Genomic DNA, 14,920 nt, shown 5'->3' with positions numbered 1-14,920 from the left:
ATTTGCAGAGCACTCTTCCAACTGGAAAACAACAAACATGCAGTCAGTTGTGATGTACACATGTAACCCTATGCATTACAGTCAAACAATGTAATTAGGAAAAATGGAAATTTTCAGTTTCAAGTGTAACAGAAGCAAGGGGGTCATGTTTAGTTCTGTTGTACAGAAAAATAATAGACAGAAAGCTTTTGACATGATATCAATGCAATTACCTTCTCTTTTATCTTCTTGCTAGTGTAGACGTTCCTTATGTTTTTTTTAACCAGTGGACATGCTTCATCCGGCCTGGTTCTGTTGAATGTGACCATGAATACAAATGTTTGTTGATTGTGTGATGTAGTTGATGTCATGATATATGACTTGTTGTATGAGTATTACACTAATGTGTCAGTGGCTTGATTAGTGTGCCACTGAAAAATGACTTTGTTCAATGAACTTTCTACTCTTTGTAACAATGCATATCTTGACAGGAATTGAAGTTATTATTAATCTTGGGACAAATTCAATAAGTCACATTAATGAGATTTTTGTTTGGGGAATGGACTACTTGCACTGAGCACTGAGCTTTGTGATGTACTTCCATTTTCAAAGTTTGCTAGTTTGCGGTTGCGTATATTTTCAATGTGCTGTAGCTACCTACTGTAATTGATTAAATGCCATTTAAAATGAGTGGAAAAAAATGTGTGTGTTGGGGGGGTCAAAACATGTTCAGGGACAAGTGAAGATACATTTTCTTTTGTTTTAATCAACTGGCAGCCCTAAAACGTATCAACAATCTGCATTCTCCTGTGTAATTGTCTGTATGTAGATGCTATTACTGGAAACTCCTGAGCCGTATTAAGTAGAACACGTAAGTATTTGTGCAAGTAGTCCATTTACTATGACAAAGATAATGAAGACCATCTCCAACATTTTCCTTTATACTCACCTAGTTCATCTGCCTTACTCTTAATATCTTTCACTTTCTCATAGATATTATTATCAGCTGCCACTGAGATTTTGTCAGCTGCAATGACAAAGACTAGGCAGTATGCCTGATCCTGAAGGCTTGGATTTCTTCTGTAGCCGTTATCTTGAGAAGTAATGGGAGATTCTGGATTGAACTTGAAAAAAAAATGCATTACAGAGATTATAAGGGATCTGGTTATATCCAACTGATTCATGTAAACCAAGAACAACAACTATGGAGAATATTTGGAATAACATTTCAAGATTTAAAAAAGTCAGTCCACAAGTTCATGTGTGTTAATGTAAAGCAATAGGTCTCACTTTGTATCTTTCCTTTATGCAGCCCTCCATGGCTTTCACAATATCCTCTGGATGTATGCCATGTAAATTGTCAGACTCTAAGCCCATGGTGTCAGTTAAGACAAAAGGCATAGGATATTGTCCATTTCTTATGTAATAGGTTTTGTACTGCAAGATATAAAGCATGAATGTGACAAGTAAATATATATTTGTTTATATCAGATCTTAAGTTTATAACTGTATATATATATATATATATATTATATATATTTCAATGCGATTAATGTGAACATGCATGAACCAGAGACCAAAATGAAAGTGCCTCAGAATGACGAGACAGAGAGAAAAAAAAAACCTCTCCAACTAGGGTCCCACCAGTGAATCTTAGCCATTTCTACCACTGGTTACAGGTGGGGATTGGCACAGAAAGCTGCGATTGTTTAGAACATTTTGGAGGAAAATTTGTCAGTCATTGTCTAAAGCAGTGCATGTTACATCTGAGAGCATGCTTTTTTTTTTTTTTCCAGAAACAATTTTATAAGAGTGAAAAAAATGAAAAAATGAGTAATGGGACATCCATAATCTCTTTCACATATGCTTATTAAAAACATAATATGTGCATACACATTTCCTTACAAATTGGACTAAATAGGCAGTATAAGTGTAACGCCAAGCCAGCAGAGGGAGCCCTCGCCCGAGTACTGACCGTGCTCCACTCCCTCTGCTTCCTCTGCTTTCACTTCCTGTTTGACTCTCATATAAACTGAGACCAGTCCATGTGCTGATCGCGAAGTATTGCCAGTTTATCTGCCTTATCGACTTCATCACTGACCTCCCACCATCCAATAATAACACTACTATACTGGTTATCATTGACCGTTTCTCGAAGTCCTGCCGTCTCATTCCACTACCCAAACTACCCACTGCCATGGAAACCGCTCAAACCCTCTTCCAACACATCTTTAGGATATATGGACTACCAGAGGACATAGTCAGTGACCGAGGTACCCAATTCATGTCTCAGGTCTGGAGGGCATTCTGCAATCAGTTGGATATCAGTTAAAGCCTTGACCTTTTAATAAACTTCCGCTCATGGATTCTAACCAAACTCCAGCGTCTCTGTTACAATAAGGGACCATTGAAATACTGTATGCTCTTAATGTAAGAAGCAAGTATGGATTGGGTTATGAAACATTGAAGATGTTTGTGTAATTTATTTTGCAATTTGATAGATTTTCTGTATCTTGAATATCTTTCATGTACCTTGTGTTTGTGAATTGTAACCAGAAATTGCGAACACTTGTTGAAATTGTCCTACTCGGACACCATAGTGATCAGGTGGGCTTGTAAGCTTAAGAGGGCGGGCGGGCATGAATGTTAGACGCTGATTGTTTATTAATTAATAGATAATTTTATAAACCGCTTCTTATTTTTAATTTAGAAATGTAATCCTCATAAGTATGTTCATATACTTACTAATTTTGTGAAGGTTTTGCTTGTGCCAGTTGTTTTGTTAACAAGGGCTTCGTTTGTGATTCTTCTTTGGAAAACACTATTGACTGAGTTGATGAAGCTGGACTTTCCTGCTCCAATTTCTCCAACTACTAGGATCCTTGCATACTTAATATTTGGATCGCACAGCCCAAAGTCTTTCAGTGTTTTCTCCAAATGATCTTTCTCTCTGTTCAAAAACAAAATAGTATACATATAGTAAACTACAAGGCTTGTGTGTCCTTCAGAATTAAATTGAGAATGCCTTAGTCATTTCAGTTAAATTCCTGAATTTGAATTGAGATAGCAAAAAGGACGTAGAATTGTAATTCAACTTTCAATTTATGGACGGAGAATTAACATGAAAGGAAATGAAACAGAAATTTATAGATTATAAACAATGTTTGAAATGCTGCCAAGAGTAACGTCTCTGTTACATATGGTAACCCTCGTCCCCTGATGGAGGGAATGAAGACATGTTGGAACGACAGTATGGGGGTCATCCTTGAGAGCCCTAATCACCTCTGAGAGTATCAGAATAGGCCAATGAAAATTGGCATGCAAAATTTGCATGTAAGGCCATGCCCGTATATACGGGTATATAAGGCCGTCCCGCATGCAAGCTGTACTTTAGTTTTATTCTGAGGAGCTGAGGTAGCTTCTCGGCCAAATCAGCGGTCAGTACAGAGTTGTGGCCAGCAGGACACACGTCTCTGTTCCCTCCATCAGGGAACGAGGGTTACCATACGTAACCTAGACATTCCCTTTCCGTCGTTCACTCCGACATGTGTCAGAATGACAGTATGGGGGTCCCTATACTAAACGCTACAACTACTGCACTGCGTCATGAGATAATGCGGGGCAAGTGTGGGCAGGCTTGAGTATGCCAACAGCAAATGCAACAACCCTCACTCATAACCTTCCAACGTACAGGGTAGATAACCTCAGGTCTCCATCACGGAGCGATACTCACCACAAGAGGTCACTGCAGCTGTGGGGCCTCACTCCCAGTGGACATGGCACACTATTGGACTGATATGTCACTATTGGGCCATTCTTTTTTGGACACAGCCTTCCCCTTCTGCTGACCTCCAAAATACACAAAGAGCTGTTCAGATTGTCTGGAACTCTGAGTTCGGTTCAGATAAATATGCAAATGGTGTACTGGACACAACAGAGACAAGGTTGGGTTTCCCTCCTCTGGAGGAAATGCTTGCAGGTTCACTACTTGGTCCCTGAAGGGAGTAGTGGGAACTTTGGGCACATATCCATGCCAGGGTCTCAAGACAGCGTTAGAGTAGTCCGGGCCGAATTCTAGGCACAAATCACTAACTGAGAGAGCCTGTAGGTCTCCCACCCTCTTGAGAGATGTGAGCTCAATCAGGAGGGCCGTCTTCAGAGAGAGGGTGCTAAGCTCTACTGATTGCAAAGGCTCAAACAGATCTTTCTTCAGAAAGATCACAGAACCACAGAAAGATCCCAAGAGGGGATGGGGCACGGTCTCTGAGAATTCGAACTCCGGGCACCTCTCAGGAACCTAACTATAAGGTCATGCTTTCCCAAAGACCTGCCATCCACGAGGTCATGATTTGCTATATAGCAGCCATGTAAACCTTCAGAGTGGAGGCCGACAGGCGCTTTTCAAGGCCTTGTTGTAAAAAGGAAAGCACTGACCCAAGGCCACACCTCTGAGGGTCCTTGCCTCGGGTGGAACACCACGGAGTGAAAATGTACCAATTCAGGGCACAGAGCTGCCTGGTAGAAGGAGCTCTAGCCTGAGAGATGGTATCTACCACTGCAGGAGATAGGCCTCTGAATTTCTCCTCGTCCTGTCTAGGGACCAGACATGGAGGTTCCAGAGCTCTGGGCGTGGCTGCCAGATTGTGCAGGAGGTCCTTCTTCAGGGGAACTCGCCAGCACAGCCAGCAACTCTAGACAGTTGATGTGCCAATGCATGAGGTCCTGTCCAGGAGCCCAAAACCACATGCCCATTGCAGACGGCGCCCCAGCCTGTCTTGGAGGCGTCTGTTGTGACAACAATACGCCTGGACACTTGGCCTAAGGGAACTCCTGCCTGTAGAAACACATGGTCTGACCAAGGACTGAAGAGGCGGCGACAGATCGGCGTGATCTCAGGACTCGAGTCTGAAACCAATGCTGTAGTGGTCTCATATGCATCAACCCTAATGGCATAACCGCGGCTGTGGATGCCATATGCCCCAGGAGCAATGTCCCCTCTAATTTGTTTTTTCTTGCTGAGTAAAACTTTTCTCTATTGGGTGGACATTTCGGCCACTTGAGCAAAAACATTCTTTATGCCAGACCTGTACAGTGCACACGCAAAAAGTGTGTAACTTTTAACTTTAATGTGCTATTTATATTTGATTTGACCCTTGATGTAACTAAATAATGCACATTTTAGGTTACCTGAGAATTTTTTTTTACTGTGCTGTGTTACCAAAAAAATTCTATGAAGAATCATTTTCAACAGTTCAATTCTTTGTAATAATATAATATAATATTATATAATGTATTATAATATAATACAATATAATATAAAAAAATGAAGTAGATATTGCTCATGAATTCCCTTTTTGAGGTCAGTTATTTATTAGGTTTATAATAATAATATAAAAACAAACTGAAGCATTTAAACTGATAGAATAAAATAGAATAGAATAGAATAGAAAACAAACTGAAGCATTTAAACTAAGATCTGTAAGCTAAATATTAAAAAAAAACGTGAACATGTGAATTCTTATATAGTAATCTAATATAGTAATATAGTAATGGAGTTTTTTCTTTTATATTTCATTGTTTTTAATAAATTAGTTTTATGAGGTGAACAAACATTTAGTTTTCTAGAATGCCATTGACTGTAATTAATTTAACTGATTTCAGTACAGTACTTATCCTGCCACTCCAATTAAAATTCCCATTTAACATTTCTGTCAAGGCCAATTCAGTTTAAATTAATTTGTGAATTAAACAGGAGCCAATTCTTAAAATCTGTCCAATCCAGCAAATTACACAATACTTGGTATACAAACATTTATATATTTTTGTTAGTAGATTTTTTTCAACTTACCCCCAGGGAGTGTCCCTCCATGGTTTGTCATATTCTGTAAAAAGAATATGATATTAATATACAAAGTGCAATTTAAGAAGTCTGTCAAATTTACCAAATGAGATTAGAGGAGAGATTAGAGATTATTAGTGTGTGTGTGTGTGTGTACCATGTGAAAGTATAAACAAGACTTTTAGGTTGACTTTGAAATTAAAACTCAATTCAATAAAATATGACAAGATGTTTAACATTCAATCCTTAAAACAACTATCTTATTTTCATATTAAGATTTTTTTTTTAGTAAGACTAGTAAGTAGTAAGACTTTTAATTGAATTCTACCTTGGACATTCTGACTACTTATAACATAAGATGAGTTTTAAAAAATCAGTTGTGACTAGTAAGATAAGCACTGTTAATAGTAATAGTTACAAAATATAATAGTGTCTGAAATATAAGTACTAGTGCATAAGTAATAACTATTAGTATTTATTAAATATATGCTAGTATCAAGGGAAAAGTAAACACATTTAAGAAATAAGTACTAGTATCTAATGAATGCTTACTAGTAATATTTAAAAATATATAGTCACAACTGGAATGCATACTAGTCAACTGAAATAGTTGATGGCATCTTGATGGCAGATCCCCATAGAAGTCAATGGCAAAAATTTGAAATGTGTTACTAACAATAAAATAATTAATAGAATAATCCCCTTTTAAATACGCACTAATACAAAAAAAAAAAAGAACTATTATCTAATGAATAAATACTAGTATCTTTAAAAAATAGTAGTTCCTAAATAATAAGCACTAGTATCTGAAAAATAAACACTAGTACCTAAAGAATAAGCACTAGTATCTGAAGAATAATAACTAATAGCCAACGAATAAGTACTAGTACCCAATGGAATAGATACTAGTACCTAAAAAATGAGTACTAGTAACATGAAAATAGATACTAGTATGTTTTATAGATTAAATCACGTGTCAAACTCCAGTCCTGGGGGGCTACTTTCCTGCAGCGTGTAGCTCCAACCAGCTCCAAAACACCTGTCTGGAAGTTTCTAGTAATCCTAAAGATTTTGATTAACTGATTCAGGTATGTTTAATTAGGGTTAGAGCTAAACTCTGCAGAATGACATGAACTGAATTTGAAACCCTGGATTAAATGTTAAAATGGCTTGCCACACCAAGAAGCAGTCTACATAAAACCGGAATGAAGTGAAAGTCGATAATTTTCGATGAAAATGCTGTCGTTGTGTCCGCTCTAGTAGTTAAATAATAGTGAACGCCTTCTACAAACATTTAATGTCACATGTGATTCATACGTAACTATTTGGGAAGATTGTTTAGGAGCGGAAAAATTATTTGCATTAAATGAGTGTTTGGAATAATCTCAATGCTTGAATATTATCAGAAGTCTATAGGTCTTGCAACACAACAGGTCTGTGGGTGTGCGTGCATGCAGAACCTGATTTTACCAAGTACGACATATTCCTGGATCAACATCTTTGTTGACCCTGGAACAACATTGTGATTAACCAGTCAGACTTTAAGAACCAGTTTATAGTTTTTGTGAAGTTTAGGCTTACAATCCGTGTTTGGTGCTTGTACATCAGTGCCATTCATCTATCATTTCCTCTGATTTTAGGGAATACTAATGGTTAAGGTTAGGTTTAGGTGTAGGGATATGGTCAAGACTAAATTTTTGTAATAAAATGTTGTTCCAGTGTCAACAAAATATGTTGACCTAGGAACACATCTAACTCAGCAAAATCAGGAAGTGCGGGTGTGCATACGCCCTAATAACGTTAGAAAACAATAAAAGTGTCTAATTGGAAGTAAATGTGCATGGTCCTGCTGCTCGACCTTGATAAAAACAAAAATAAGATAAGCAATAAGTGGAGAGATTACAGATTATAGAATAGGCTACGGTGCAAACAATCATTTGTTAAGAATTCAGCAGATCTGTAGTCAACAAGGCAGAAGATAACATTTGTGGTACAGTTTGTCATGAAATGCCCGGAGAGACAAGGTAAGATCCAGTTGCAGTTTTATTGAAAGTAACAAAATATCAAAACGGAACAAAAACGTGGCCAAAAGGTACTCCACCCACAAGGAACAGAAGATGAGATGATGAGTAATTAACAACCGGTGATAATGATTAGGAATGATTAACAGGTGCTCATGATAAGAACAGAAATGACAAGCAAGGGATTATGGGAAATGGAGTTAAACACATAAAACATAGAAACAGGATAGCGCCCTCAAATGGCCAGTCCAGGGCAACACAACCAAACACTGTGACACAGTTAAAACTTTACATAACTGAAAATCTAAGAATAGAGATAAAAAAAAATGAGAAGTGATAATATTTATAAACAAGAAAATCTTGTAACACCAAAATGCCTTTTAGTTTTGTTTATTTTATATAGTTTGTATGTTATTTTAATATTTATCGTTTCTTGTGTTGATTGTGATCCTCCCATTTTTGTATCTTCCTGTTTTTCCTTTGTATTCTCTGCAAATACTAAGTCTGCATGATAACGCAAGTTATGGAAATTCAACAGAGAGGCAAGAACTATTTCTCGTTCCGGCCTGTAAACTTTCACTTTCACTTTTAAACCAACCAATGTGTTAGCGCATAATACATAATAATGTCCTATTTAAAAGGCACCAAAGGTTTGTTGAAAGCTATAGAACTGTGTATGTTTTTTTTGTTTTGTTTGTAAAATTAGAAAATAACCTGGAACAAATACACATAAACATTAAAAAATATTAGTAACTTGTCTTAATAATTGATAACTTGTGAAATGGCTAGAGAAACAAATGCTTCTTTAAGACTCCCTTAAGACTCCAAATCTGTTCAGATAATTTAGGAACATCAAAATATCGTACAAGCAATCTGTGTAGTATCAATAAATGTGACGTGACTGGAGTGCTGAATTGCAGATACGTGCAAACCATGGAGTCCATCGAAGCAGATTCACAAGTCATGTTCATTGGTGTCAAATGCACTACAGCCAGGAAAGTGCGATCCAGTACAGGCAGCCCAGAGCTATTGGGGGGGGGCCTACAACATTCCTCCCTGAGGGTACCTGCCATTTTAACCAAATACATGATAAAATATCTAGGTTATTTTACTGTAAAGAAATGTTAGCATTATTTTGTGCAAAAAATCAAACAAACAAACCTGACGAGCAAATGAGTTTGGGGTAGGGCTATCTTTTTGTCCAGCCAATGGAAGATGGGGGATTGTTTGGAAAACAGGAAACAGTTGTTATTTTATCAATTCCATTTAGCAGTGGTGCAAAAATTGCAGACTGCAGCCACTTTTTCTGGTATATGGATCTGCAAAGTCTAAGGAGAGGACAACATCTAAAGGTGAACATTTTTTAGTTGTATTTTTGTTAGATAAATTTGTATATTATTTGTGTAAGACAATTGTAAATTATATTTACCAAATTAATTATGCATTGCTTATGCATACTATGAACTACTGCAAATAGAAGCATAAAAGGTTTAATAACATTTCTTAATATGAAATAAAAAATGCTTGACCAAACTCTCAGATGCCACTGTGCTTATAATCATAACAATTTATTTATATTAATTCTACATATTCTCAATGCTTTTTACATGGAAGAGGTCTTTGATGATTTTTTCACCAGGGTCAGACAAACACATTAGCCATCTGAAGGTTTACACAAAATAACAACTGATTATTACACAGTTTTATACTGTAAAAGATTTTATACTCCAACATCTATTCCATTGACTTTGCAGGGTCATAATCAAGGACAACATTGTCATGATTGTCGGATGTTGTATCCCAGATGGCTGGTATTTAAGTATCACTTATAAAGCTAAATTAATAACATGGTGCATGGATAAAAAATATTGCTCTGTATTCTTATACATCTTGTGATGACATAGTCGTATATTATCTAATTTTAGCCACTTGTATAGAATATGCATCTTCTCCTGTCAGCAAGTCTTTTTTAGTTTGCATGACAAAACAGGAATAATTGCACTGTTCAAGAGATCAACACACACTCAGCCCTTACAAAAAAGTACTGTGGTGGTACTATGGTATCAAATGGTAATGAAACAGTACTTGGTACTGTACCATGCGACTTTATGATCTCCATAATCCTGTACTATAGAATTTACATGGTCATCCAACATACTTCAAAAATACCATGGCACCATGTCCAAAATCATGGTACACTTTTTGTAAGAGAAGACAAACATACTGTCTCTTTCCCAAAACTATAAACACACACTTCACTTCTCACTCTCAAACAGACCTTCCCTCCTAACACACAAACAAACACACACATAAACACTTATTAGAGCACATTAGGAATGAGCAGGTGTCTGTAGCATTCCATATTGATGCATTCCATACTCTAGAGTCTAGACTATCAATGATAACTATAACCTATATGTCATATATACACTATTCTTTCCAGCATCGTATTCTGTATTCTGTCTATAACTATGTATTACACTTTAGGCAGGGAGGGATTTGTCAATGCAAGAACTACACTACACAGTCAAACATTCACACACACTGACAACAACAACAACAGCAGCAACAACAATAATAGCATACATAAAGATTACAATATACCTCTTTAAGTCCAAAGCATTTCTTCATTATACTTCAAGGGAACAAAGACAAATTAGTCCAAAAAAAGTCAGAATATTTTCAGGGTCATAAATGGGGCTGTGCTCTTCATATTTATTTAGTCCAAACCAAGTGTTTTTCAGTAACTTGTCCAGCTGAAGACCACAAGGTGAAATTTAAAGTTCCCCTTTACATGTGGACAAGCTCATAGCAGAGATGTGGAAAAGAACAATATAGCTTCCTAACATCATAAAAGATAATATGATGTACCTTCACTGTTAGCACTGTCATCAAAAGAAATATTAATCGATATTCAACTCTCAACCCACATGTAGTACACACATACATATTAGCATTTCTCTGCTTAAATGATATTTAGAAAGCCTGTCACATAGTCTCTCTTAAAATTGTGCTTATCTCTGGAAGCAGCATGACAGCAAGTCACATTTGCAGGCCAGAATATGTACTTGCAGTACCTACTCTGGCCACTAGAGGAAAGGCTGGTGGAGAATGAAAGGGGCTTGATGTTAGTCGAAATTTAGATCTTAGGCTTTTTCTCAGAGATGCTCAATTGTAGTTTGACTTTTAAACATGTTGGAATGGAAGAGCTTAATTTGCCCTACTGAGTTTCCAATCCTGCTGAGTTGGCATCCCGGTGGTCTTCACTGAGAAACTTCAACAAGCTTAAGTTTCACACTTCTAATGGACTCTCATATTTTAATCTAGCATGGCCTCCAACTGGTCCGCAAGATCATCAAACATGCTGCCAATATCATCAAGAATGTTGACTGTACTCTTGTTGTCCACAATGGAGCTGAGGAGGAAAAGAAAGAGAAATTAGAATAGACAGAATGGAAGAGGTTTCAACAAATAACATAATTTGCAGAAGAAAGATGATTTACAGAAAATACTTTGTTTTAGTGTCAGAAACATCTACTCATACACCTGTCATCCTTCTTAATCTTCTCCTCCACTACTTCCAGAGCAGCAGCCAGGGATGCACTGGTCTCCTCCAGTCTGAGTTGTACCATGTCCCCTGAAGCAGAGCCCTCAGTTTCAGCAACCTTCAATAACCCTTGGCTTTCCACCTCTGTCTGTCGTCTATATCCATCTTGTGGTTCACCCTCTACTTGTGTCTGTCTGGCTACACCTACCTTCCTCCTTCTCATTACCACTGGTCCTGCTCCCTCCCCTGTCTCTGAAATCAGGCCTTGTTCACCTAGAAATGTTGGATCCACCTGGATCAGACCTGTCCTTTCCATTCTAGCAATTCCAACTTCCTCTACTCTTTCTTGCTTTCTAACTTCATCTTCCTCTCTCTGTTTCTCTACTTCTCTCAGCTTCTTTTGTACATCCACTCCAGGCAGTTCCACTTCCAGAGGGCTTGGGATGTCGACTGAGAGACCAGCCATGGAAGACCTCGGGGGCTTCACTGGAGCCGAGCCTGAACCTGGTGTAGAAGGTGTTTGTGGAGTTTGGGGAGTCTGAGGCGTCTGTGGGCTCTGAGCTGGAGACGTTGCTGCACGTGGGGAAAGCATGCTCCCATCAATTGGTTTTGGGGTGACTGGACTCAGAATCTGTGGTGGATGCTCCAGTTGCTCAGTTGGAACGGGGCTAAAGGAGGCACTGGATGGGCTGAGAACATCTGTCTGAGGAGAGTCGGGAGTTTCGATGGTATGGATTGGCTTGATTTTCACTGGTTTGGGCAGTGTAGGAGGCGGACTTGGCTTGGGAGATACTGGAGGAGGGACTTTCTTAACCTCCACTATAAAGAAACAAAGAAACCATAATATACAACTTGTCCAAATCATTTCAGAAAAGTTATTTTACCACATTAACCATAAATCAGGAAGACCTCTGTTGCTATCTAGCCATATAAATCCAGGATACAAGCGAAGCAGAGACCTGGTTTCCTTGAGAAACTGTCTAAAAATACTAATGAATTTCATGCATGCATGAATGTCTATGTTGGCTTGCTAGGCTGGTTTATGCTTGCTTGCTAGTTTGCTACAGATAGACCAGTTCGCAGGACAGAGTGAGATAATATGAGAAAATTAATGTATTGTAAATGTAAATGTAAATAATTAATTACATTGTTACCTGGGCTATGCTGACCTTCTGGTCCAGGTAAGGGAACCCTCCTTGTAGGAGTTGGGGGATCAGTTTTTCGAAGGACCATTGCTGGTTTAGGTGAAACCGGGGGTTTCATTTGCCTGGGAAGAGAACCAAAGACATCATGTTGCAGTTCTTCCTCCCTACCACCATCTCCAACACAAGCTTCTGATACAGGCCTTCTCCGAAAGTTCTCTGGCACATCTCCATCAGTGCCATTAATCTGTGGTGGAGCCAATGCTTTGGGCCTTCGCTTTATAGTACTTGTTTCGGTCAGATGAAAATGTTCACCATCTGAGTGATGTGGTGTTCGCGGTCTTCTCAAAGTTGCTGTGGCATCCATCCGTGACCACTCCTCTTGTGGCAGAGAGGAAACTCCCCCTTCCAGATGAGTGATCATGGAACGTGGACGTGGTTCAGGGGCCTGTTTAACTGGTTGGGTTTCACAAGGTGCTGGTCTAAAATGTGTGGGGTCCTGCATGGCTTGGCTCATCTCTGCCTCTTGTACATCTTCATCAGGCTGCTTATGAGAGTCAAAAAATTCACTGATTGTGCGGCGGCGACTATCTGCATCGGAATTCAGAACTTCACGGTTCTGCCGCAGGAGGTTATGGCTTGCCTGGGAACAGGTAAAACATCAAAACCCAACTGGGCATCAGTACTCACTATTCAAAAATGTAAATGCATTTCATAGTTCACAGTTACTTTGTCTATCCAGTTACATGGTGTATGCATCAGAAAAAATATGGAAGCTTATGTATTTCTAAACAGAACATTTTAATTTGTAAATTGCTTTTAAGTGCATTGTAAGATCAATTTGATGTGCCTAAACAAGCATTGGACCATTGGGCATTAGTCATGGTAGCTTAAAACAATGCCTAAAACTGTTTAATTACCTGCAGATAACCACTTCCTTTACCACTGCTTCTGAGATTGGACATTTCAAGCATGGCTGCAATGTCTCTAACACTGCCCCCAGATGAAGTTTTTTCTGAGGCAATGCCACAGTCGCTACGTCTGCGCTCCCTATATGTCACATTGAGTAACAAATTGTTAGCCCTATTTTCGCTAAACTTTGCATCATCAGCCACAGTTTCGTCAGCCAGGTTACCAGTGGAAATGGAAGAGCATGAACGTTTTGGAGGAGTTGGAGGACGAGTCCGTCTTCGCGGCCGAGCTGTAGCAAATGACTGACTGCGATTGACACTGTTAATGTCAAAGGTTTCAGCTCTTGAAGAGCTGCTGGGAGTAACCCTATGTCCACCTAGTGTGGCGTATTTCACAGAGGAGTCTGGCATGGGTAAGTCACGCCCAGCATCAGTAGCAATAGACTGTCCACGTCTTGGCAGGGGCTGAGTTTGACCATTGCCCTCTTCGGTTTCTCCTTCAGATGGTAGGCAAAGTAACGGGACAGTACGAGCATGAGCATGTGAACGGGGAGAGTCGCAAGGCCCTCTGGCCCTGCTCTGTGTTTTTAGCGGGGAGGAAGGAATGTGTGAAGGAGAATTTGAAGCAGAAGATGAAATTCTGCCTTTGGTAGGGGTTTGTGGAGGTGTTGGTGTGGTACTCTCAATTGAACTGGGTTTCTTCAGAGGAGGGGGGGCATTAGCTCTTTGTATGCCCCGCCCTTGGGTGCTGTGCCGGGGAGAGCTACGCCCCTCCGCTCTTTTACGTATACGAACAGAGGGGACAGAGTTCTCATCTGGTTCTGTGCTGGTTTCTAATGATTGTTTTGAATCTGTGCTTTCTTCTAACTGGCTCTCCTTTGTGGGAATGTATGCTTCTGGAGATTCACTCAGTTGTTTGACGGCTAACATCAACTTCTTTTGGTGTCCTTGGTGGAAAAGAAAAGGCAGAGGTGGACAGTTATTATTTTTGTTTGTTAGGTTTAACCTGTAAGCGTTTCCCTGCTGAAAGGACCAGCATGAATTATTGGAACAGCATCAATGGCACCTGGTACCCTGACAAGTTTCAGGCCTGATTGTGGTTTAAAGGGGTCATATGATCCTGTTCCAGAACAGAACAACCCAAATATTCGAGTGTGTGCAGCGCATTTTACAGAGGAAAGTTTCCAGAACCTGGTAAGGGGCGTAACATTTCAGTCACATGCTTGAGGTATTCAGCCAATCACAACGCACTGGATAGCTGGCCAATCAGAGCACACCACGCTTTTCAGAACGAAAATGTATACGCAAAGAAAGAAGGCATAACTTTTATTCTTGCTGTAATATTGTTGCCGTCGCCGCCATGTCGTGGAGACGCTGGTGTGTTTCGTTACGAAAGCCAACCTACTTTGGTTGGCCTTTCAAAAGAGTTCACAACTAGAAATCAGTGGTTACGTTTTATTTACAACACTGTTCCAGAACAG

The 14,920-nt window shown here is 39.1% G+C and overlaps 1 protein-coding gene and 1 long non-coding RNA gene across 2 annotated transcripts in view; both read right to left on the bottom strand.

Moving 5' to 3' along the window:
- Nucleotides 1–876: 876 nt before the first annotated feature.
- Nucleotides 877–5,892, bottom strand: LOC107722937 (uncharacterized). The gene is made up of 4 exons (XR_001637868.1): nt 5,828–5,892; nt 2,725–2,929; nt 1,270–1,416; nt 877–1,103 (listed from the first exon to the last, which is right to left on the bottom strand). It is a non-coding gene; the product is annotated as an uncharacterized LOC107722937 (long non-coding RNA).
- Nucleotides 5,893–9,389: 3,497 nt separating this feature from the next.
- LOC107722956 (caskin-1-like) overlaps nt 9,390–14,920 on the bottom strand; it is a 53,996-nt gene continuing 48,465 nt past the window's right edge. Inside the window, exons 19-22 of the mRNA XM_016531455.1 lie at nt 13,449–14,386; nt 12,541–13,171; nt 11,386–12,205; nt 9,390–11,254 (exon numbers count right to left, since the gene is read on the bottom strand). Of these exons, the coding sequence (XP_016386941.1) occupies nt 11,158–11,254; nt 11,386–12,205; nt 12,541–13,171; nt 13,449–14,386 (2,486 nt within the window). The 3' untranslated portion in view covers nt 9,390–11,157. The remainder of the gene's footprint in view (nt 11,255–11,385; nt 12,206–12,540; nt 13,172–13,448; nt 14,387–14,920) is intronic.

This window comes from Sinocyclocheilus rhinocerous, unplaced genomic scaffold (assembly GCF_001515625.1).
Source record: "Sinocyclocheilus rhinocerous isolate Xijiao unplaced genomic scaffold, SAMN03320098_v1.1 scaffold3, whole genome shotgun sequence".
NCBI classification, from domain to species: domain Eukaryota; kingdom Metazoa; phylum Chordata; class Actinopteri; order Cypriniformes; family Cyprinidae; genus Sinocyclocheilus; species Sinocyclocheilus rhinocerous.
This window is presented reverse-complemented; position numbering and strand designations above follow the sequence as displayed.